This window comes from Pieris napi, chromosome 7, assembly GCF_905475465.1.
Source record: "Pieris napi chromosome 7, ilPieNapi1.2, whole genome shotgun sequence".
Classification (NCBI taxonomy): domain Eukaryota; kingdom Metazoa; phylum Arthropoda; class Insecta; order Lepidoptera; family Pieridae; genus Pieris; species Pieris napi.
In genome coordinates this window covers 1,513,415-1,539,343 of record NC_062240.1, presented here as the reverse complement: position 1 = coordinate 1,539,343, position 25,929 = coordinate 1,513,415, and the positions used below count along the sequence as shown (strand labels likewise).

General features: G+C 36.5%; 1 protein-coding gene across 6 annotated transcripts in view; it reads right to left on the bottom strand.

Moving 5' to 3' along the window:
* Positions 1-25,929, bottom strand: part of LOC125050801 (muscle-specific protein 300 kDa) — a 157,846-nt gene that overhangs the window by 97,456 nt on the left and 34,461 nt on the right. For all 6 annotated transcript variants that reach the window (XM_047650822.1, XM_047650819.1, XM_047650821.1 and 3 more), the window contains 5 exons: positions 5,912-5,973; positions 5,421-5,516; positions 3,261-3,437; positions 1,473-1,636; positions 304-580 (listed from right to left, as the gene is read on the bottom strand). In XM_047650822.1, coding sequence (XP_047506778.1) covers positions 304-580; positions 1,473-1,636; positions 3,261-3,437; positions 5,421-5,516; positions 5,912-5,973 — 776 coding nt within the window. The remainder of the gene's footprint in view (positions 1-303; positions 581-1,472; positions 1,637-3,260; positions 3,438-5,420; positions 5,517-5,911; positions 5,974-25,929) is intronic.

The following is a 25,929-nucleotide window of genomic DNA, read 5'->3' as shown; positions in this document are numbered from 1 at the left end:
TTTCTTGTGAAATTTGACAATTGTCTCGCACTGTAAAACATAATCAGATTTTACTTGAAGCCAATCTTCATACTTCATAGTTTAACTCTGAACTCTATCCCTTAGTCAAATATGTAGTTATTTTAGTAGCTAAACGGCTTAGCAAAATGTTTGACTAAGGCATAAAGTTTGTGACGTTATTTTGTTTATACACACGCTTCCTATGTTTCGCCCTTATTTTACTTGGTTCGTCTTGGCGTAATCAGTGCGTTGCAGAAAGAAGAGAAGCGTGTAAAACATCTGAAATTTTTGTTATAATCTTACCTTAGGCTCAGGATATTTGTGTAGGAACTGGGCAACATATGTCATTATGGACCTCTCATCAGGCTTGTCAACGTCTACATCTTCAGCGTCCAGCAACCTGGCGATACCCAGCTCAGTTTCAGCGACATCGAACGCGTGTTCCAATCTCTGTCTGTTTGTCTTCCTCTTCATCTCCGCCAAGTTTATAAGGTTAGCTTTGATCGCATCAATGATCGCCAGGAAAGCGATACCATCACGCCATGAAGGCCCGAAGTCTGTCACTTGGATGTTTGAGTCCCTGGAAGATTAATTCAAATTAGCTGAATTGTAGTATGTAAAATCCATTAAAATCGGAGGTCTCAAAAATATCTAAAAATGCCGCAATGACAGAAAATGAATAAACGCCCTCTCCGAACTAAGCATATGTATTTATTTTATTATAAGCTCATTCCTTAACCGAATTAGATTAGGGTTTATTCTCCAGAAGAATGAATTTAAATAAATACATCTTGATTTTATATGCATAACGTGTAGTTTGATATTTTTATTAATTTTACAAATGTTTCATTTCATAATATTCAAACATGTGTTAACCCTATCAATAAATATAAATCAGAAGTGGATTTATTGCTTTATTATCTTAATGAAGCAATATATATGCTAAGACCTCGTCAGTCATTGTATTAAACGTCAGGTTGAAGGCGCGACAGGTGTGGGAACCGCCATGACTCGATGATTTTAGGTCAAAGCTTACTAGCGGACTCATACGAGGACTTTGATTTTTATAGTAATTTGCAGGTCGTTTGAGACATTATTATAAATAATGCGTAAGTAATACCTTGCTTGTTTTTACGCTACAACCTTTTTAGGTCTGGGCCTCAGATTTCTGAATCTGTTTCATGATTTCAATCTAATAGGCAAGTAGGTGATCAGCCTCCAGTGCCTGACACACGCCGACTTTTTGGGTCTTAGACATGTCGGTTTCCTCACGATGTTTTCCTTCACAAAGCGGATGTTAAATGCGCATATAGAACGAAAGTCCATTGGTGCCCAGCCGGGGATCGAACTTCGCAATAAGTAAATATTTTATTAGTCTGTAGTCTGACTCAATATAGAAAAATAGGCCATTATTTGTATTGTTACGCAGGGTCATCAGATTTTTAATGATTGATAAATAGAATGTGCTTTACTTAGGCAAGGCATTGGCCACCCATTGCAGCAAGGTCTTCTTGGCTCCCTGCTTCCAGCGGTCTTCAGCTCTGTGTGTCGGTGTCGCAGTTCCGGACTCCTGCGACATGACAGACGCACAACGCGATCCACTGAGGTACTCTAGGGCTCGGCTGTTCTCTTCGATCTAGTGATAAGGAAGGAATATCAGGTCATGTTTAGCAAGCGTCCCGGATAAGCTTATAGCTGCATATGTTTGAGATTGGCCGAGTTTGTAGTTGACTTATTTGTAAAATGTACGAAAGTTTCTTGGCTTTCGTATCTATTTTCATTCGTTCTTTTTAGTAATGTTTATACTTTACGTTCATAAGTAATCATCTATGTATCGTATCTTAGGAAAGAACGAGGTATATTTATTATATATACAGTGAGTATACTTTAAAAATCTCGCTACTATATTTGAAATATGTGAAAAATGTCGTTGCTACTTGAAATCTACAAACTCTAGCATTTCACATGATTTTACAATATTTAAGTGTAAAGTGCATTTGCTACTACACACGGTGTGATATTTCTGCTTTGTTTAGTAAATACATACATAACATAAGCTGTGAAGCGATTCCACGTGAAAAGAAAAAACAATATAATTATTAAAGTAATAATAAGCTGCTGGAAATAAAAAAAAGATTTATAAAAAGTGCAATTAAGGGCAAATATACACCCTGACTGTAACGAATTTCAGATAACCAAGATTAGTTATTGACAGAAAAGTTTATTTCTCCTTAATACCTTACTGTTTTATCAATATATAATCTATACCTATAATCTTATTACAGCTGTAACTAAAATCACATTTTACTATAAAAACAGAAAGAAACGAATACTTTGATGAAACAATAAAACGTCCGAAAAAGTTTTTATGTATAATGGGAGTTAAAACCTAACAATAACTTAAATTAAGAACATTCATAACGAAATAATAAAGCCTCACATCCTATTTCTACTAAATTGCTATAAACTCTACATACCTGTAAGTGTCAATAAAAAGGAAAACAATTAAAGCTTAAAAAAGTAAAATTTAAATAGATCGTGCAAAACAAAAGCTTGCGTCTACCCACCTTTCGTCCATTATCCTGTAGGCCCAATACACTGAGCGAAGCTTGCGCAAACAAATTATATTCAAGCCAATTAAAACGATAGACTTGCTTTTGAAAAGCATGTCCTTTATACAAACAAACAGTTTGATTTCGAATTCTACAACTCGTCAACGGTAAACATATCATCAGAAATGTGTGTTTGTATCCAGTTTAAATAGTTGAAGAACAAATTAAAAGGGAAGAGAAATTATCACTTATTGTAACAGAAAGTGCAATAATATCACACTGTGTTCTATCACATCTGCCTTGATTTTTTTAGCTTAAAGTTTGACCATTCATTCCTAAACCGTGTTTAAAATAAAATAGAAACAAATTAGAAAATAAACACTGATTTATTTAAATAGGCAATTTCCTTACGAGTGACGGTGCTTTTCAGCCTAGACAACTTTCTCTCTAAGTTCTAAGCCTATGTCGTGAATCACGACCGTGTACCTATGTGAACTACAATTTCGTGATACTATGACTAAAGCTACTAATTTTAAATAAAAATGTTTTCAAATTGTTTGAAAAATAATTTAATAATCTTTGGTATATTATTTTTTCTACACTCCTGACGTATGCAATTTGATTAGTCTGTTATTGGAGATTTTACATTTAAAAGTTCATATCGTTTCATATAGAGTTTTCGTTAAAGATTGTGGAACAGAAACATACCTGGAAGTACAAAATGATAGTCCATATCAGCCCCAGAACTACCGCTGGTCTTCCATCAACCAGGTCAGCTGCGTTGATGTTCACCAGCTTGATGCGTTTTCCCGCCAGGAAGCGAAGTGCTGTATTGGCGTTTGAGAGGAAATGGGGACGACGTAAGACTCTACCACGTTCCATAGGCTGAAAAAGTCAATAATAACTTTGTATTCAAGAAATGTTTATAAAGAATAAATGGATTCGATTGTAAATAAGTACATGTTAAAACGATTTGATTAATAAGTACAACAAGACAGTAATACAGTTAATTAGGACTAATTTGTATATTTTAACAGATTTTTAGACGGACTGCCAAATAACCACTCAGCGTGGTAAGCGGTTGCAATTGCTGGCAGTATCTCCAGAATTTACTCAGAGAAGCATTATTTACGCGTGTCTTGCGCACCCTAAACACTATTGCTTCTGAGACGGATATATTTAGTTGCACTGGCTGAATTCACAAGAATTGCATTATTTATAGTTAGTTATAAAAAGGTTTATGTTTCAAGTTTTTACTTGTTAGGTTTATAATATGTTTTTAGTTATATTTCTATTGTATTAGTATTAAGTTACTGTAAAAATAGGAAATAAGGAAATTTAAAAAAATCCATGTCATTAAATAATGTTTCTTCTTTTTTAGATACGATTTTTATGATGACTAGTGGCCCGTTCCGGCTCTGCAAGTCTAGAAATTTATAAATATAGCCTGGGCTCTTTTGTTGCCCTTTTATATTACAACGGTGAAAGTATTTATGAAGTAAGTCTAGCAGCTTTTGAGTTTATTTGTTAGAAACGTACCAAAATCTTTTCTTATAAGTTTTAGTACTATATATAGAAGCCACATGAATCTAGGTATCGTGACGATAACATTAGTGTATTCAATTAAATCCAATTATAATTATCCTTCAACGATGATTTCAGTTAAGTACAATTTGAGCTAATCTTTATTGAATTAAATGCAGAAGTCATAAAAAATTAACATCGTAATCTTGAGTATGGTTTTAGTGAAATCCAATAAACCACGATCAGATTTATGTAAGCCGATCGCTGTAACGCTAGAATATAGATCAACATTTGTGTTTATAGCTCTAGAACGCTTTATAAATACCCTATTAATATTACATCGTAACTGATATCATAAATCATTTTTAATATATTAACCCTTTTCGCTGCCCAATACAAAATTATACGATGAAACAAAACTTTTAAGTTCTAACACTTGACTATACTTAATGTATGCCGACGTTTATGGAAACAATCACCGACCACACCACATCATACACAACGCAAACCTACAAGCTTTCAAAAAACGCACTTACTTCGCGTAAAGCTTTTTCTCTTTCAGAGGCCCTTTCATCTTTAACCACTTTCTTAAAAACAAAATGTTCACTATCGAGTCAAAACTATAGATTCACTAACAATTTTAAGCAACACCTTCCAAACCTGTCCTATGCTGAAACCAAAAGTAGGTATTCTTCTTGTGCAACAGTAGTTTAATTATATTATAAGTAAAATTTATTACTCACTAAAATTAAAAATATTTGTATGTCAAATGGCTAGGAAGAGACTAGCTGCCCACGACACAGGGAATCCTAGTGAGCCCCCACACTACACACACACTAGTACACTCTCTTTTTTAACAATAAGCTTCCCTTTTTTATTTTGTGTATTAAAGTGATTTCTTTCTCTTCTTATTTCTTTCTTTCAAATGCGATAATCTTTGATTACGTATTCCTAAGGTGAAAGTAAAACAGTGGATCACCCATGACGGCGGTCATGGGAAGGCAGGGAAATCCCTTAAAAAAATTTCCCGGCATCCTAATAGAATATTATAGTACATGGTAACTTTAGTTGGCTCTCTCGCTCTCGGAGGGCCTCTCTCTCACACATTCTGTTCGCCCTCGTTGTTTTCCAAGTGCGTTTTTAAGTAAGCAATTTACGAATAGAGATTGGAACAACTATTTCCTTGTAATTTTATTGTGGTATAGGACAAACGGAAGTTCAACCAACTAGCCCATAACCCATGGAAGCTCGCTGTTGTCGCGTTGTTTAAGGGTTATAGGGCAAAGATATTTTTGCGTAAAACTATTACAGAGACAGTATATAACATTAATACAGTTTACTTACCAATTTCTCGCCAGATAAAACTTCCAACAACGCCAATAGTTTGGTTCCATCTCGTAAGTCGTAGATAAGGTCGTCGATTCGCAAGGGAGGTATTCTCTGTCAAACAAATTATGAATTGAAAAGTCTATAGCTGGCGTAAAAATATATTATTATTATTATTAAAAAAACTGAGACTAAAATGTAATTTTAAACATATAACCTATTTATCTATTTACGCGTTAAATAAAAAGTGATAATGCCATATATTCTCCTTGTAAAGAAAAAAAGATAATGACAGGCATAGCCCAGACATTAGATATTATAATAATAAAAAAGCATTCAATTATTTTTTGTTTACCAACCCGATACAATTACAGCTCTTCCTAGACTCGGGCTAGTGAATACAACTTGTAAGTGACCACTAAGCCACGGAGGCAGTTTTTTACAAATACGTGAAGCTTGCATAGAAATTTATGCTTGAAAATGTTATGAATTAAATTAATGAACAATACCTTCGATAAGTGTGAATTGATCCAGTTAACAAACGTTTTCTTCTGTACTCTTTCCTGTTCATCTGTAACAAAAATTTTATTTTTAATAATGTTTATATGTAACATATAAATTATCTATATATATTTATACAGAAACGTAAAATGTATATTACGTATTTTTTCAGCAGTTCAGATTGTCCAAATTACTTATTAGATCCTACTGCGTAGCAAACAGCTTTCTACGTTTGATACAATACAACCGTTTAATACACTTGCTAAAACTTTTAAATAAATAAATCAGTGGCGCTACAACCCTTTTCGGTTTCGGTTTTATCTCTTTCATGATCATTTGTCAATGTAATAGGCAAGTAGGTAATCAGCCTCCTGTGCCTGACACACGCAGTCGACTTGTTGGGTCTAGGGCAAGTTGGTTTTATCGCGATAGTTCCTTCGAGCGTATGTTAAATGCCCACATAGAAAGAAAGTCTGTTAGAACACAGCCGGGGATCGAATTTACGACCTCAGGTATGAGAGTCGCAATCAGTCGATGAGAGAGTTGAAGCCATTAGGCCAACGCTGCTCATTTGTTTCCGCATACTTATTTTTATTTATATTACTTTATATTAAATCACTTTAAAGTAGAATAGCTTTCTTCGGCAGCCCTAGATCAAACACGTCACCTATACAGTATACAGGCCCTTGAAATTTCGTTGAATTATGAGTCACGTCAATATCCGCCAAGTTCAATTGTTTCATTCAATACATCTGCCAAATATCGCAAATAAACGCAATCCGATTGCAAGTAATAAGTTCTATTTGTGTTTCATGAGGTCATAGACTCTTTCCTATTTATACCTCTACTCCACAAGCACGCGGCTGCGTCTGCTGAGAATTAGGAGGTGATTTTTTACCAAATTTGTAATATTTATTTTGTTTATCAACTGTACACACAATATGTAAAAAATATTGAGTTTGGTGGGTCTAATTTAATTTACGACAACTTTTTATTTTTTATAGAACAGGGTTAAACGGGCAGGAGGCTCATCTGATGTTAAGTGATACCGCCCATGGACACTCTCAATGCCAGAGGACTTGCGAGTGCATTACCGGTCTTTTAAGATGTTCTTGAAGGACCCTAAGTCGAATTGGTTCGGAAATAGGTACTTCAGTGGACAGCTGTGGTCGTGGTGGTGTATTAGATTAATCGCTAAGTCAAATAAAATGAATCCATTTTCCAAACTAAATGGGTGATTCCGTTAAAAAAAAAGTCGTTAGATTATTTTTTGATCAATTTTGCGTGACGTAAAGATATAAATGGGACATTTTTTGAAATACGCATGTTTGCGTTTGGCATTTTATTGACGATAATCTGTGATAGTCGATTAAGGCTGCATGCATTGTGGTTGCACGAACATGGCACGTCTTGGTACGGCCAACGACCGATCTTTAGGAAGGCTTTAAGGCTGTATTTAATAAATGGTAAACTAAACGATCAAATAAAAAAATAAAGATGTCTTAGAATACAGTTTATCTGAACTGAATTCAAAGCTAAAACTGAATTATTTGTGTGTATGTTTCTGTTATTTAAAATCAAATATTTCGGTATCTTTATGTAGGTAATGTTGTACACTTATGTATATGTATACTGTATGCAAATTTACATTTAATACTACTCTATTGAGTTAAAAATCAGTGGCGCTACAACCTCTTTAGGTCCGGGTCGCAGATTTCTGAATCTGTTTCATGATCATTTTTAATCTAATAGGCAAGTAGGTGATCAGCCTCCAGTGGATGACACACGCCGTCGAGTTTTTGGATCTAAGACATGTCGGTTTCCTCACGATGTTAACCTTCACCGTTCGAGCTAATGTTAAATGCGCACATTGAAAGTCCATTGATGCACAGCCGGGGATCGAACCTACGACCTCAGGGATGAGAGTCGCACGCTGAAGCCACTAGGCCAACACTGCTCCTGCTCTATTGAGTAAAGCCATGTGAATAAGTTCAAATACGTAGAATAGACGAAATGAACTTGCAACAAACTTCGCCACTTCTTTTAATTGACGAGTATTTTGTTTAACAAGATACTCGTAGATAACTGGAGACCAATATATATTAATAATAAAAGAAAAACGTTTAGCAAACGAATACCATTTTTGGCCATAACGATAGAGAACGAACTGAACATAACACGTATTTTTATATCGATTCATAGGTAAACGTGCAAGTTTATTAAAAATGATTTGTTTTCTTAAATAATTGTAGGTACGACACTGATAAGACCAATATAAAATAAACAATATCTAATGAAAGCCTACAGAAACATTAAATAGAGTCTACGTCGTAGCCACTTCGTAGACTTCAGCTTAGAAAGTAAATCATAAGTTACGAAAATTAATATTTGCACTTAGAATTATATTGCTAATTGTTACCTACGTAATGCGTAGCTAAATATTTAACAAGAAATCTTGATTAAAAGAATATCTGCGCTGAAACACAATACCTTATATATTTTAATGGTATTACTCTGAGTAGGCAAGGACAATTTCTCAAATTTAAGAGCTTATAAAAAAGCGCATTAGTTTCACCCGTGGTCTTAGTAGATTTTTGTATCTATTCTTTGAGAATTATTTTTTAAAGGTCAGAACAATCCACTAGTGCGCTACCAGTATTATAGTGGAACGCCCGAAAGGTTGAGAGTCGCACGGTTACACTGGTACACTTCTTCTTTTGGTGCAATACTTGTTTTCAGTCAGTCTTGTGAAGCGTATGTATTTTTACACGCTTTCTATTAGCTTCACCTGTATGTATGTATGTATGTATGTATGTATGTAACCGACTCCTTCGGACTCGATTTTGACCCACTTTAAACGGTCAGATTTTATTCAAATTTTGCGCACCTGTCAAAGATCGGATTATTGCATTGTCATCGTCACAGGAATTGTTTGAATTTGAATCTGTGCCATATTTTTCGTCTATAGAGCAACCCACGCTTTTTCACAATAATACCAGTATTTTTTGTTCATTACCATTTTCAGCCTAAATTAGGAATTATTTTTCACTTTTTAGTTTGATGTGCTTTAAAAGCGTGTTTTTTAGTTTTTTTAAACTATTATATATATTAACTATTCGCCTTCAACAATTTAGTGTCATCCAGGGACAACCTGGAGCAACAAATGCAGATGACTGTAGACCGTAACGGTCTACAGGACATGTTTATGAAGCACAGACCGTGCCTGGAACGGTTCTGCGAAAAAATGTTAAATATATAAAGACGGCAAACAAATCTGAAAGAGCGGGTCTCGCGAGGAATTGCGCCCCGGCTCGCCCATGAATATTGTAAATAAAAATATTACCGATGTAGCCGGGGCGTATATAATGTATCATGTTTTATTGTAAATTTTAGAGATAGAAAAAGTCCCTGGACAAAATTACAAAAAGAATTTAGTGAGAGAAAACTATTTAGCGAAATAGCTATTATAAAAAAAAATATCTTATCAATTACGTCATTTCTTCAGCATGAGGGGTTTTCACAATACAAACACATCATTCAACAGAACAACTGTGCGAAACAATTGTGACGTCACAAAAGGCGCCAAATGAACCAATGTCACGCCAACCATTGCCAGCAACAGGATAAAAATAGATTCAAATATAGCTGACATAGTTTATACAAACATTGGATAGTAGAAATATTATCTTATTTGTTTTTTACATCTTTTCGAAGAGCTTTCCGTTCCTATATCTAACTCCTGTTAAATACCGTGTATAGGATGATAATAGTCGCCTACAGACATATTTTCAGATGTAGAAATTTACAGATGTAGAAACGATTTAGGGACGCTGGATTTGCTACTAAAACGTCATGGGGACCTATTGTTTTGTGCAGATGTTTTCTAAAGCGAATTGTTATGCAAAGTTTTACATTTTAGTGGAAGAGTGAGTAATTTTTTTTAAATATGTAAAGGAAAACAGATAAGCTCAAGTGCGTAGATATTCATGATGTATACGCGCTTTGTCTTTCTGATAGGTATTAATCTGACAATTAACAAGTGGGGGTTTCGTAAAAAGTGGTTGAAAAACACAAAAATAAAGTTATTCGGGCGTGTGTATTTAGAAGAAATATTAAATGCCTGACGATTTATTTTCTATTTTATGTAATTTCTGACATTTGACATATTAATAATATTGTATATAAGGTAAAAGAGCAAGAGCATTGTTGGCCTAGTGCCATTAGCGTGCGACTCTCATCCATGAGGTCGTAGGTTCGAACCCCGGCTGTGCACCAATGGACTTTCCTTCAATGTGCGCATTTAACATTCGCTCGAACGGTGAAGGAAAACATCGTGACGAAACATGATCAGATACAGAAATCTGAGGTCCAAACCTAAAAAAAGTATGTTGTAGCGCCACTGATTTATTTTATAGGGTAAACAAAACATTTAAACGGGATAACTTGTACGGCTTATTGAGATAAATAAAGAAAATGAACTCTCTGTCGTAGAAATGAGTTAATTAGTTTAGAACGTCAGAACAAGATTACAAGTATGTAAGCCAGTTACGATATTATTTTTAGGTATGCACACCGTTTTGTTTGCTCTACTTACATGAAGTATTCTTCTAACCTAAATAAAACTAAGTACTGTACTATACGTACTGTATAGTAATAATACCAAGAAAAAATTGATGAATAAAAATTAAAACAAATTTAAAAAGTTTGGTCCCTGTGGTAGTGTACCTTTAATGCTGGCAGGATTTCCTCGCTGTATTGCGATTTGCGATACTTATTCGTTGAGCGAGGAAAGCACCAGTTCTGGGGTCACCGGTACTATCTACCAGGCGCCAACTTATATCTTTAATTAGCGCCTGTGCACTTATCTTATAATTAATATGTTTACATGTTATTATGGAAAATTTCAAGTGGTGTGGTGTGCCTGCACTTCTTGTCTTTTGTCAAGTGAATTGAAGTTGTCGTTCATTGTCTTACTACGTAGGTGAACTTACTGCAAAAGTGCAAGCGTAAGAACTACTTTAATTAACAGTATTTAGTCGCTAAATCGTCTACAAGAACGCACTATTTCAAAAGCACGGCAAAGGAAGTCTTCAAATTCCTTCAATAAAAGAGCGTACCAATTCTTAAAAGCTAATGTGACTGTCTATGGTCGGCGATATCGCTAAACATCAGATGAGCCCCCTGTCCATTTGCTATTATTATGTTTAATAAACTGATCTGTGTTTATTACTTCCACTAGATTGCACACAAGTAACTAATATTTTGGATGTGGTCTTCGTCAAACTGTCTTAACCAAGGTTACGGTAATTTAATATGAAAAGTAAATCGCTATACCAATACCCTTGAATCTAAATTTTTTAATGATCATGTATCGGATGGATTAATTAATTTTTAAGGCTGTTTTATTATGTTGTCTGACAATAAAAATAGCCTGTATTCGAGTACTCTAATAAGGATTACATTGTTATAGTACTATATGGCTATTAAGGCTGTTTCAGCGCAGAGGAATCAGACACTCACGTAGTCCTGGAATGGGTGGCTGTAGCTATCTAACATACAGCAATCCTTGCAGCAGTGAGCAATGAGGTCGTTCCGTGAAGCCTGCGAAGTACCCAGGAGACTTCTGTGCTTTTGGAAGGAGCTAGGCTGGCTTAGTTAGCCACGACATTACGCACAACGGACCTAGTACGAGTCAAAGTGCGGAAACTTTGCGAGTCCAAAAACCGTTAACCTTTAAGGATTGCATTAGGTTTATGTTACTATGTACACGACCTCCGATGGAATGGAAGACTCCTCCAAATTCTTTCATTTGTCTATGCCTTCTTCTTTATTTATATGCCTAATAACCCGCAGCAATTTATTATCATGAAGCCGAACCCAGAACCAGATATGGAACATGTCATATGTAAGCCACTAAATAATTACCACGAAAAAATATTACTGTGTTCCAAGATTAATGAAATCTAATCCGTTACAAAGGAATTTGAATAAATGTAACGATAAAATTATCGTTAAATCATCTGTGACAGTTGGCAGCCCTGCCGGCGCAGGCGCACTGTGTGACACAGAAACACACAACATTGTATATTGATGCCAAGGTCGGCCGTGAACTCCTAAACATCAAAACTTCGCTTTCAACCGGTCACCACCAAATTAATACGGTGTTACGTAAGCTATGATTTAGATTTTAGAATCAAATGTTTTGATGGTCATTTCATATATTTTGATTTGTGGACTAATCATTAAAGTTTTTTTATCGTACAATGAACTGTTAAATAATATATATTTAAAAACTCAGTGGCGCTACAACCTTTTTAGGTGGGTCTCAGATTTCTGTATCTGTTTTACAATCATTTGTCAATCTAACAAGCTAGTAGGTGATCAGTCTCCTGTGCCTGACACACGCCGTCGGCTTTTTTGGGTTGGAAAAGGCAAGCCGGTTTGTTTGTTTTTGTTTTCCTTCACCGTTCGAGTGAATGTTAAATGCGCACATAGAAAGAAAGTCCATTGTTGCTCACCCGGGGATCGAACCTTCGAGGTCGTCCTCAGGGATGATAATCGCAAGGTGAAGCCACTAGTGCTAAATTTGTGTTAAAAATAAAAAATGTTTAATAATAGAGCAGTAGCAAGAGCTATTCTATTAAATATGCCTTGAATTATATTGAATTGTATGAAGTGTATTGTCATAGAGTATCTTGCTCAAAAGAAATCTTATTTCGTAAGTTAATGTAAACGTTCAAAGTTGATAAATTAGATGTGTTTAATGTAAAATAAATTTATCGAACCTTTTACAAGTCACAGGTAAAAAATATAATTTATGGCGTCTAGAATACATATTAGTCGAAACCTCCAAAGGCTCGTGATTATTTATAGATCATTCATCAAAGCCGCAGTGACCTTCGTTTGTACCTGAGGAAATCATAGAACTAATCGATTTAACTTGCGATTAATGTAGAGTTATAAATATATATTCAATAAGATTACGTATGTTTGTTTTTTAGTTTTAAATATTGAAATAATATCGTTTTATTGTTTTAATATGAATAAATAATCAGTGTTTAATACTTTTTATAAATCAGAAGATACTTTAAATTTATACTTTTTTTTGAATAAAGGTAAAAAACATGATAACTCAAAAATTGTTCACTTTAGTAAAATGCTAATGGGGTTAAATTATCATAAATAATAGTGACTCTTATCACTTCCTAATGGTTATATATTCAATCACCAATAACCCTATATAACTATTGACATCTTATGGTTACCTATAATAGTATATTGCGTAATATATAAATCATATCGTTAAAGAAAATTCCTACTAGATTTTAATTTACAACTCAATATTAAATGATAATATTTAATTGCCTTATGCCAATGCTTTTTCAAATAGACATCACAGACACCAGACGTTTTAGCACGAACAGTATCTTAATTAGAATGTTATTTTTACGTTCCTTAATTAATGTAGTAGTTAGATAATATCTAATAATTGAATAAATATAAGCGAAAATATGTCAACGACAGTTAACAATTATTTGTATTTATGTCAGCGACTATTAAAAAGTGTTTGTATGGAAAACTAGAACAGTGTCGTAGAATCGTTGAATATGAGTTTTTTTGGAACGAAGTTCCTTATCGCGCGTTGTGAAAGGGGGCTAGACGGAAAAAATTCTTACGAAAAGTTGTCACGACACTTTTTTGCTATTTGCTATTGTAATACACCGGTTCTCGTCCGATCACCGAAGTTTAGCAACGTCGGGCGAGGTCAGGCTTTTTTTTTCGTCGTAAGATTGGTGTCGAGAAAATCTATCATACTGTTATGATACCAATTAACATATAAATTAATCGAAAGGAATTTCGTTCCATCCGGGTGTCCCTTGACACCTCTAAAGTTTTTTTTTTAATGGACCACGAGGCAAACAGGCTGAAGGCTCTAGTGATACTCTCAATTCCGCAAGTTCGTTGTCGGCCATTTAAATGTTGGTACGGATTTGAATTTTACATGTTTATTATCATCATCGTCAACTCATCTACCTATATATACAGTATATAATTCAGTCATCTGAATACGCATTGATCTGTTGAGTCATTTATTCATATAGATGTAACACAATGTACACTTATGAACGAAAAAAAAATATATAAATGAAATGCTTCTAATTTTACATTTACTGCCAGTTCTCAAATCAAGGGTGTAGAACGGAAGAGAAGAACTGGCAATAAACTCTCCGCAAGAATTTTTTTACTACTACTCAAATTATAGTATATCTATGCTATCCCTGGTAAGACCTCTTAGAATCATGGAGATTCAGGAATAACACTTACCGCGAACTTTGACTGTCATTTGTCAAATTTAATACATTTTTGACGTACGAGAGTCAGACTAAGTGTCGTTTGGGTTCTCTTCTAGAACTCTTCTCTTTTTTTTCTATTAACACATGATCGATGAAAAATCCACGTGGACAGAACAATAGTGTGCTTAAAGAAAATAGTGAGTTTTAAATAAATATCTTCCTAATACTTATTTGTAACTAAAAATCTCATAACGAAAAATGTCCGGAGAAATATGATAATAATAAAGATAACTCCATATATTCCGCGAAGGAATTCTATGTTAACACCAAATATGGATAAGAAACCGTATTACTACAATGAAAGTGTTTTAATTATCGTGTGTGTTTGTGGTCGACTTATACGTCCTATAAGGATGCAGAGATTAGGTCAAAGTCGGAGCAACGATATTGATGTAATTTTGTAGAGAGATTTGATGATTATGAAAAGATGATAAAGGATGCTTGACATATACAGTATAACAGGCGAAACCGCGGGGCACAGAGTTTTTCATTATAAACATTAAAATGTAAACAAAGATAATTTCATATTTTACAATAAATATTGATAAGCCCTGCAAATAATTAAATATCACAGAATTTATTTACGACGCATCAGAATAATTATGATTGCGCAAGTAATGATGAGTATAGTAACATAAAATGCGCATAAAAACTTATACTTTGTAATAATTTGTATTATAAGTATGAATGTTATGTAGTCTATGGTCAAACGTTTTTTTTTGTCAGAGGGTTTACTCTGTGTTCGTGATATGATCTGTGGTAGTGGCGCCAAAAATTCGTAAGGGTTAATAGAAAAATCAATAGTATTGTAAATACCTTGTAATAAAAAAACAATTGTTAAAAAAATATAGTTTTTCTGTTTGAAACTCATATATAACAAGCAAAATAGTAAATTAAATTATGATTATTAAACGGTAAGGTGTATTTTAAATATATATTGAAATGTAGTGACATATCTTTCATCAAATAAATCATCTAGCCAAAAATGGCCCCCAAAACCTGGCCATCATTAAGCCCCAATAAATTATCCAAGATTAAATTTATATTATGCTATTGGTTTTGACACGCTGCGTCGTACCCACCCAGACGGATAATAACAAAGCCACAATATTTCTGCGCATTTCAAAACCAAGGTCGCCATTAGCACCGTGTAAGATTTCATAACTCAAATGACAAGTTCGTTTAATGGCAGAACCGTCGTTAAATATATGAAGACCTCAGTCTAATTATTATTTGTTTTCGTAGCTCGGTTGACCAATGGTCAATTAAATGTCGTCTTGGTTTGTTTTCCATTAAAACAATACTGGCACAAACTGTTTAGTTTATGTTTATAAAGTGTCAATTGTAACGGTCACCCATGACGTCCATCAAGGTGTAGAAGAACTTTTATTGAATTAAAGAATATAGTACTACATACTTAATATATTAAAAAAATATTATAAGAGCCAATCTGATAATACAATAGTAATCCAAAGTTAAGCAAAAAATTTGTAGTTAAATCTAAAATTGGAAGTGTAATATTTTTATTGTAAATTTTTTGTAACATTTGTGTTTACCATTATGTTCATATATTTTAGAATAGATAGCTTGTAACATATACATAAGCATTATATATAATGTGGTGAACTTTAATAAATAAATTTAAAAAAATATATATATATTAAAACTATATACAATAAATGCGTTTAGCGTTTTTAATAGAACAGGGGGCAGGAGGCTCATCTGATGTTAAGTGATACTGCCCATGGACAGTCTCAATGCCAGAGGGCTCGCGAGTGCATTGCCGGCCTTTTAAGAATTGGTACGCTCTTTTCGAAGGACATAAGTTAAGAAAATTTATTTATTTATATTCTCAACAATCTAAACAGAATCACTAATGCAATAGGAAAAGAAAGCGGATTGCCAGAAAAATCGCTTATTAAAGTCACGGAATAACAATATTTTATTCAAGTCAACGAAGATCTTAGGAGATGTCATAGTATTAAAATAACTCGGCAATAGACATGCGCTTTTATGACGTGCAAGGCGGGTATCAAATTAACATGTGTGAAGCCGTAATTAAGAGATAGTTAAGAAATTTAAATACATATATGTAAATAAATAACTATATTTCTTAGATTAGTCATTAGATCCTTTAGATTAATTATCTATTATGTGTTAACTGACGTTTAATTTAATGTGTTTGTTATTCTGTGTAAATTTTTTTTTCTTTAAATATTTCAGCAACACATTGGAGTTTCATTAATCATATATAATTATAAAAGATTGTGTTGCATTGTAAAACATATCAATGCTTTAAATCCCGTTTCATTAAAGTCGCGATTTCTCAGAACAGGCGTGCGATAACTGCTAAAATAAACGAAAACATTGCTATTTTTGTTCATGACAGTCCGCCTGAGATCATTTCTTACGTAATATTCAGTATATATGAGCGTATTATCAATATTATATTGCTACCTGTGGCTTTGTTGCATTTTGAGTATAATCTAGGCGCTTTGACTACCACCTCATAGGCTAATCTGATGTTAAGTGATACCGCCGCCACCTATGGACCTATGCCAGAAACCTCGCATTTGCGTTGACGGTTAAGAATTGGTTCGAAAATACCTCAGGGGGTAACTGGTTCCACTTAGTGGTGTGCGCGGCAATAATTACCTTAAGCTGGGTCCACATTTGTAGCATGTTGACGTATCACTATCAGTCGTATCGTATCTAGTATTTGTATCATAAATATGGACGCTCATTTTGTCCATGTCGTATTTTTAAGGCGTATCTTGTAAAAACGCGTCCATACTTATCAAATGCTGTATCATGTCAGTGTATCGGCTTTAACTTTAGAAACCGAAACAAACATGGTGGAATACCATTGATGCGAGATTTTAAAATTTCAGCATACCAGCGGAAAATACAAAAATTTCACTCGCATGTCACCCATTGATGTTGTGTATTCCCTTTGATGATCGCGAAAAAACCGACACAGGATGGTTCGGGGTGTATCAAGTATCGTATCGCGATACAGTATCGTGATACAGTATCAAAAAACGTCCATACCACCGATCGTGATACGCGTATCGGATACGAGGTGTATCAAGATACGCGCTTAGTGCGGATCGGGCCGTATCCGATACGGCATGTATCATAAACGGGTATCATTTTGCGTCCAAACTAACGATCATGATACGCGCCGAAGCCACGCAACGGAGATACGATACACCGAAATGCTACAAATGTGGACCCGGCTTTAAATAACGCGGTGATACGGGTAGAATTTCGTATTTGCCTCTCAAACATTTGAAACTCAGCTAATAATTGTTCCTAGTTGAATGAAATCACGCAACCACGCCTTAGCGGGAAAGTGTTTATGTGTGTGTGTCAATAAACAAAGATCTTAGAAGAATTTCTATTTCTTTCGTTTTCCTGATTTAGTCTTGTTCTCTAAATAATATTTTTTAAAGTACTCTAAAGTAAAAATTAACCTCTGTTCAGAAGAACAGAGAAGTTTTAGTCCTATAGTCTTAATATATATAAATTACGTGTCACGTTGCTTGTCCGCTATGGACTTCTAAACTACCGAACCGATATCAATCAAATTTGCACACCGTGTGTAGTTTGATCCAACTTAAAAGATAGGATAGCTTACATCTCAATTTACACCCGCAATATTATTTTACTGCAAAATATTTGTTTATTATTTGATAGTCACAATTCTAACAGATGGCGCTGTGTTGAAAGTACTAACGTTTCACATAAGGTACAATTTAATGGCATAACCACAGAAAAAGCATGGTGGATTGGTGTTCTCCTACCTTTTCCCTTGAATAGTTTACTACTATGTAATATAACAAAAATCTTAGCCACAGCAACGCTTGGCCGGTCTGCTAGTATAATATAAATTCTACTATATTTCTAGAAAGAAAAAATAAGTAACACAACGTTAACGTTTGCCACCAAACTCTCCTTTATCTTATTTGGATTCCTGCTCAAACGAGTCTAGATTTACAGTGGTTACGCGAAATTGAACTTTATAACAACCATACTGGGTCTATTTCCCATAAAAGTTCATGGTCTTTTTATGGATGGCGGTTCACATTCTCAGTACTGAATTAATTTATTGCTAAAAGGCCAGCGGGCTGAGTATTCGTATGCTGACTTCATCGTTAAAGCCTTTGGAACCTGCTTAGAAACGTTATGATCTTTGAACATTGCTTATGTTATATGATCAACTAGTCTCTAGATTATAATATGTTTGTTATTTAGCGAGGTTACATTAACAAGTACATTTATTTAATAATACAATAATAGATATATAATAATAGAGAATAGATGTTTTAAATGTGTATTAATTTAATTGATTACAATCAAGTATACAGTATTTACAATTTTCTTAACCTATAAAATAATAATAAAAAAAATTAAAAAGAAAATCAAAATAAATTTAACAAGTTTGGTCCCTGTGGCAGTGTACCTTTAACGCTGGCAGCATTTCCTCGCTGTATTGCGATACTTATTCGTTAACCAGCTCTTGGATGACCAGTACTATCTACCAGGCGCCAACTTAAATCTTTAATAAGCACCTGTGCACTTGAACCCCACGGCCAAAGAGTATCTACTCCAAAGGGAACAAAATCGAAGTTGGAGGAAAGACTCATATATTTATGTTGTTTTACATCATAAATAATGTTAATGTGTTTTAACATTGTTTATCTCGTAAAAACAAAGCGAGGATGATGTCTACTTATCCAACTAAATTTTAGCAATTATGTTGAGGATATTATTCGTTCACCACGTATGTTTATGTACCATAAAAGGGGATCCTCAGCGAGGGGAAGACCGGAAGTAATTTGCCAAAAAACTTGCTAACTTAAGTAGTGTTTCAAGTCAACCATACAGACAGCTCGTTTATAATTTTGAATGGCGTTGGTTTTATTTTAATTATGTAACAAATTAAAATCGATATTGTAGCTCCGAATTAACTATGAACCACCTTAGTAATCCTTGGTATCGATTGATACTTGACCTTTTTCAACAGGTATAAGTAGGATATATATAATCGTTACGTTTTGAATGTAACAGCTATATTCAGCTAGTACAGAAAATTTATTAAAATGCGGAAATGATAAAATCACAATTAATTGTCGTTGGGTTAGATTGGTGAAAAACTAATTTGTGGAGAGTACTTATGACAATGACAAAGTATATACCTAGTTCTTATACGATGTTCAGTGATAAGAATATTTTTTATAGTTACTTTTTTTTTTTTTTATAAAACAGGGGGCAAACGGGCAGGAGGCTCACCTGATGTTAAGTGATACCGCCGCCCATGGACACTCTCAATGCCAGAGGGCTCGCGAGTGCGTTGCCGGCCTTTCAGGAATCGGTACGCTCTTTTCTTGAAGGACCCTAAGTCGAATTGGTTCGGAAATACCTCAATGGGCAGCTGGTTCCACAAAGTGGTGGTGCGCGGCAAAAACTGCCTTGAAAAACGCTCAGTTGTGGAACGGCGGACGTCGAGGTGATACGGGTGGAATTTCGTACTCTGCCTCGACGTCCGATGACGAAACTCAGCTGCAGGTATTAATCCGAACAACTCCTCTGAACACTCTCCATGGTAAATGCGGTAGAAGATGCAGAGAGACCCCACATCTCTACGCAACGCCAAAGGATCAAGCCGCTCGGAAAGGGATTGGTCGTCGACGATTCGAACCGCTCTGCGTTGAATACGGTCAAGTGGAAGGAGCTGGTACTGGGGAGCCCCCGCCCAGAGGTGAGAGCAGTACTCCATGTGGGGCCGAATTTGCGCTTTATATAGTTGCATGCGGTGGCCCGGAGTGAAGTACCGTCTCGCCTTGCTGAGCACACCAAGCTTTTTGGAGGCTAATTTAGCCTTTCCCTCCAAGTGACCGCGAAACTGAACGTCGTTCGATATGTCAACGCCAAGTATTCCAATGCTGGCTGTGGCTTTAAGTAGAGTGTTTTCGAAAAGAGGAGTAGCGACAAAGGGTGTTTTTTTAGCGGAAAACGCGCAAACTTGTGTCTTCTTGGGGTTAAATTGGACTAGGTTTAGTCTGCCCCAGTCTGAGACTCCACGTAGAAGAGTTTCGACTTCAGACACAAGTTTGTTCCGGTACTCATCGACAACTGCCCGAGAAATACCTGCCCGGCCAGTGTAAAAAGTATCCCCAGTGCTGTCATCCGCATAGCAATGAATGTTGCTAAGTTGCAACATATCATTGATATGCAGAAGAAACAGGGTCGGGGATAGAACACAGCCTTGTGGGACCCCCGCGTTCACGGGTTTAAGGTCGGAGCATGCTCCGTCGATGACGACCTTGATGCTCCGATCAGCCAGAAAGCTGGAGATCCAATCGCATAATTTCTCGGGTAGCCCATAGGCTGGAAGCTTCGAGAGCAGTGCTCTGTGCCACACCCGATCGAAGGCTTTCGCTATGTCCAAACTAACCGCCAGCGCCTCCCCCTTGGACTCAATTGCCTCTGCCCATCTATGTGTAAGGTATACAAGAAGGTCACCAGCCGAACGACCACGACGAAAGCCGTACTGATAATCGCTAATCAGCTGGTGGCCCTCTAGATACCTCAAGAGCTGGCAGTTAACAATGGATTCCATTATTTTGGAGAACAAGGAGGTTATGGCTATTGGGCGATAGTTGGACGGATCAGAGCGATCGCCTTTTTTAGGGATCGGATGTATCGAAGCGGTTTTCCAGCACTTCGGGACAGTGCCAAGCGAGTACAGGTACCGGAAAAGGCGCGTTAAGACCGGAGCCAACTCAGGAGCACAAGTACGCAGCACAATTGGGGGGATACCATCCGGCCCGCTCGACTTATGAATGTCCAAGGAAGATAGTGCTCTGCGGACAGCACGTTGCCGGAATGTGATTTCCGGCATCGAAGAATCACACCGCGAAATGGTCGGTGGTGATCTTCCTCGGTCATCCAAAGTCGAGTTGGACGCGAAGAGACAGCCTAAAAGGTCGGCCTTCTCCTTCGCAGTGTGGGCCAGCGAGTCATCCTCCCTGTGCAGTGGTGGAATAGCGGGCTGACAAAAATTCCCTTGGACAGCTTTGGCGAGAGACCAGAAGGCTCGAGTCCCTGAAGGGAGTTGGGCCAATCTCTCGCCAAATCTGGCAATGTGCTCTGACTTTGCCTTAGTGATTTCCCGTTTGAAGGACCTGGAGGCTGAGTTATATGCTGTTTTAAGTTCGCTGGTATTGGCATCACGAGATTTCGCCGCTTCCGCCCATGCCTTAAAGCATTCTCGCTTTCGACGCGAGGCCGCCTTGCAAGAACGTTTAAACCAGGGCTGAGACTTGCCACCGATCGGCACCGCAGAAAATGGAATAAAGAGTTCCATGCCCTGCAGAACCACTTCGGCGACAGAGGCGGCGACGGAATCTGGAGCTTCCGGCGAAAAGCACATAGGCCCCCAAGGGTAGGACGCAAAGAAAGACCGCATCCCGTCCCAATCTGCTGACTTATAGTGCCAAATACGGCGACAACCCATAAAGCGGGGCCGTGAAGGGCGCGTAGATGGCACAGTACTCCGGACCACACAATGATCTGATGAACCCAATGGCGGGTCAACAGAGACTTGATAGTTCTCCGGATGTGAAGTCAGCAGAAGGTCCAACAAAGAGGGTTTATGACCATCCACATCTGGTATTCGCGTAATCGCAGGGACCATTTGTGTCAGGTCGTAGGCTAAAGCAAAGTCGTGAAAGGATCTTCCCGCGTGATCGGTAGTTTCAGAGCCGAGCCAATCGGCATGGTGGGCGTTGAAATCGCCAAGTATCACGATTTCAGCGGTAGGAACCCTTTCGAGCAGGGAATCTGTAGCCATTTGGATGTGCTCAATGAGTCGGTCAGTTTCGGTATTTCCGCTATGGGACCTATACAGGCATGCGTAGAATCGCGGATGGTCATCGCAGTCTACGCGCAGCCAGAGGTTAGATAGGTCCCTTCCTTCAAGCGTCCCGAGGCGACGAGAACAGATATCCTCTCTGACGTACACGCAAACTCCAGCCCGCGGCACAAATGAATGTTCCAATTTGTACCCCGGGTAGGAGAGGTAGGAAGTATCAGCCGGGGAGGAAATCTGAGTCTCGGTAAGAAAGAGAAAGGCCGGCTTCGCAGTCTCTAAATGGTAGTGGACTGCGTTGATATTGGTATTGAGCCCCCTAACATTTGTGAAGTCCACGGCGAGTGTGGACGGGGGTGCCTTTGTAGGATTGCTCCGTTTGCCCCGAGAACGATTAATGTTATTATTACCGAGCGCAGAATTGCCCCCCCCAGAATACGAAGGGCAGCCTGTGCGTCCACCACCGGGCGCAGAGTGTCCCGGTGTTGGACGCCCAGAGGGGGATTCTCCACCGCGAGCGCGTGTGGTACCCCCCTGGGGTAGATTCTGTTTTTTTTTCTGCACCTTCATATTTCTTGTAGAGGGAGGGGGGGGGGGGGATGGGCTCCGGGAGTCTCTCTCACCGCACGAAACGCGAGTACAATAAGGCAAACTTATTGCATCACTTCACGCCGGTTTTCTGAGAGACAGTGGTACTGCCCCGGTCGTGCCTGCCCATTTGGCTGAAGCCCGAAGGCAACAGCATGGCACTCCCACTAGGAAAAGGTTAAGGTTTATATTACTTAACTAAGGGTATATATATATATAATATATATGTATATTGGCAATGTGCAAAATAGTATTAGAAAAATATTTCATTAATTTCGATTGAAATTCCTCAAAGATGACGCCATTAACAAACCAATTAACTCGTAAAATCTTTAAACACATTCTAAGGTTATCTGCGCGACTGATCCTTAAAAAGCAATGTCTATAGAACCGGTAATTGCTTTGAGTCATTTGTCATTTAGAAGTCATTTTAATCACTTTTCGTAGAACTTTTAGTGACTTTAATGGCACACTTTAAAGCTAAGATCGTAAAAACAAATGAACGTAAAAATAAATTATTTCCAATATATTATCTATACTTCAGCTAAGCAACATATCTCTTTCGCAACAAGATTACCGTTCATTTGTAAAAAAGGATTTTTTTAATTATTAAGTCGTAACCTATATTATATTAACCTACAGGTACAAAGTTTGTGGTTTTTGGTGTCAGTTGCAAAATGACTCTCTATATAAAAATAAGTCGGGTTTTCCTTCCTGACGCTATAACTCCAGAACGCACGAACCGATTTCCACGGTTTTGCATTCGTTGGAAAGGTCTCGGGCCTCGGTCCGTGAGGTTTATAGATAATTTTAACAGAAAAGCGGGATCATCAAACGAAATGTTAAATAAAACGAAGCCATCTGGTGGCGAAACGGAGTTCGCCGAGTTTGCTAGTTTATTTATATTTAAAATTAAATTAGTCATTGCAATTGACTAGAGAATTAAGGGACGGAAAAGGAAGAGTGACAGACACAGACTACATAACACTATAGATTCAGTACAGACTAAATATACACAACAAGGGTTACTTTGAATTCGTGAAAAATTGAGGTCGTGTACATAATTGGCAGGATGTGTTGTGTTAAATGTAATTTTTGCAGCTGATGCTCACAACCACATTGTTATATTTAAGGGGCTATCTTGTAGATCTTGGGATCTGGTTAAAAAGTTCCTGACTCAAACCGGGATCAGTTATAAAATATACTTTTAAGAGTGCAGTGATTCTTAACTATTCCGCTAGACTAGCCGCAATTTAAATATACTATACTTATTAATATACGAAAAAGATGTCCTACCGAGTCTCTATCTTTAATGAATGTCTATCTTTTGATGTTTTACTGTGTTTCTTTACCGTCCAACTCAGATCAGTTATGGTACTCTGTTACCTCCGAAAGCGACAGCGATCACGACGTTTGCGTTACTATGAAAGTCAATGTTCCTCAACATCCAAAGCGCTGATTTCGCAACTTTCGGATTACAAAAACTAAACATTGAAATCGGGATGAGAACAGAGTAGAACGTGCAGGGTATGTTTTGAATAGTAAACTAAGGTTTAAGTGACGTTAATGTGATTCTAAACAAATAAAACGATTTGACTTTGAAAAAAATTACTGAAATTTCGTTATAAAAGCCAAATATATATATATATATATTTTGTTATAATATTTGTTACTCCATTTTCCTTTGATGACGTAATTTTACATACAAAATTTAGCACAAATTATGTAAGTTATCAAGAAAATTTGAATAACTGGTTCCGGCCAGTCGTGCGTCAAGGCCAAGGTTATATGCAGTCTAAAATTTAATGGCGTTTGAAAAAATTGCTGTCCATAAATGAACAATTTAATAATCTAGACATATACGGAATATATATAACGTTTACTCTTCAATGATACATAAAAGAGACAGTCTTGTCTACGTCTGAAAGAGTTACACGTACGTAAAAAACAAAATACGTCTGGGATTTGATGAGACCACAGATATAAAATTCCTTTGACAATATATCCGACTGCAAATTCTTGAGTCATTTCAGTTATTAATCATAAAAAAAACTATCCGGCATAAACATCTCTTTCTATAGGATCATCCAAATCCAGATTGAGAAGAGATTCTTATTATATATTAGCATTCGATAATTGTCTGGTTTGTAAAACAACCAAAGGAAAAATACACACTGACGTGCCATCATACAAATTGAATGTTACAATCGCTTCAAAGAAGATTGTTTGGTCACGTTCCACGATGACAATACCACATAAACTGCTAACAATATTTAATTTATCCTTTATGTATCTTCTTATAACATAATACTTTATTACATGCAACATAGTTCACTTTTGTTAGTATACACAACAATAGGAAAATAGTTTAAAATAGAATTAAAAATGAAAACAGAGTAAATTTACCGGAGAGCCATCCCGCTAGATCGTATAACAGATGTATAAAAAGAAAAATTAAATACATACATAATATTCAGTACCTAATTCTGACATATAACTATGAGGGAGAGAATATATAATTACTTAAATATATTACTAAAAGGAGACCCTTTAGGCAAGGTTCCGAAGATACTGGCAGCGTTCCCCCTTTGAATAGCTAGACTAATTCTTTGTCCGAGGTAGCTGCCAGCTCTTCGGTCTCCTGTGATGTCGACTAACGTATTTGCTAATTCCTTAAAAAGCCTTATAGCGCTAGGACCCCACGGACCAAGGGTCTCGTCTCGACACCGAATGGGACAAAATCATATTCGGAGCCTAGACCCCTATATTTGCATGCTTTTTCAGCCGCTTCACAAGCCGCACCAGCTTTAAAATTATATTATACTTATACATAGACATAACATTTATTACAAACAAAAACACACACACACACACATAAACACACAAAATAACAATAATCAAAGAAAAAAATACAATGAAAGCAGAGAAGGTACAGAGAGGAGCAGAATGTTCCACAGCGAGGGTCGTTTAAGATTTTAAGTATGTGCACTATTGTTTAAATATCAGTGATTTGCGAGTTTATGTGTTATATTAATTCTGGCATTACTTAAAGAATGTCATATTCAGTAAGTTGGAAATATTTTATAAATACCTACGCGATAACGTCGTAAACAATATAACCTTAACATTATCCCTATACGTTTAAATTGCATTGAGCCGTCTTTACTTCAGATACAAATAAATAGGACTTTATTCTTCTGGCCTTTAC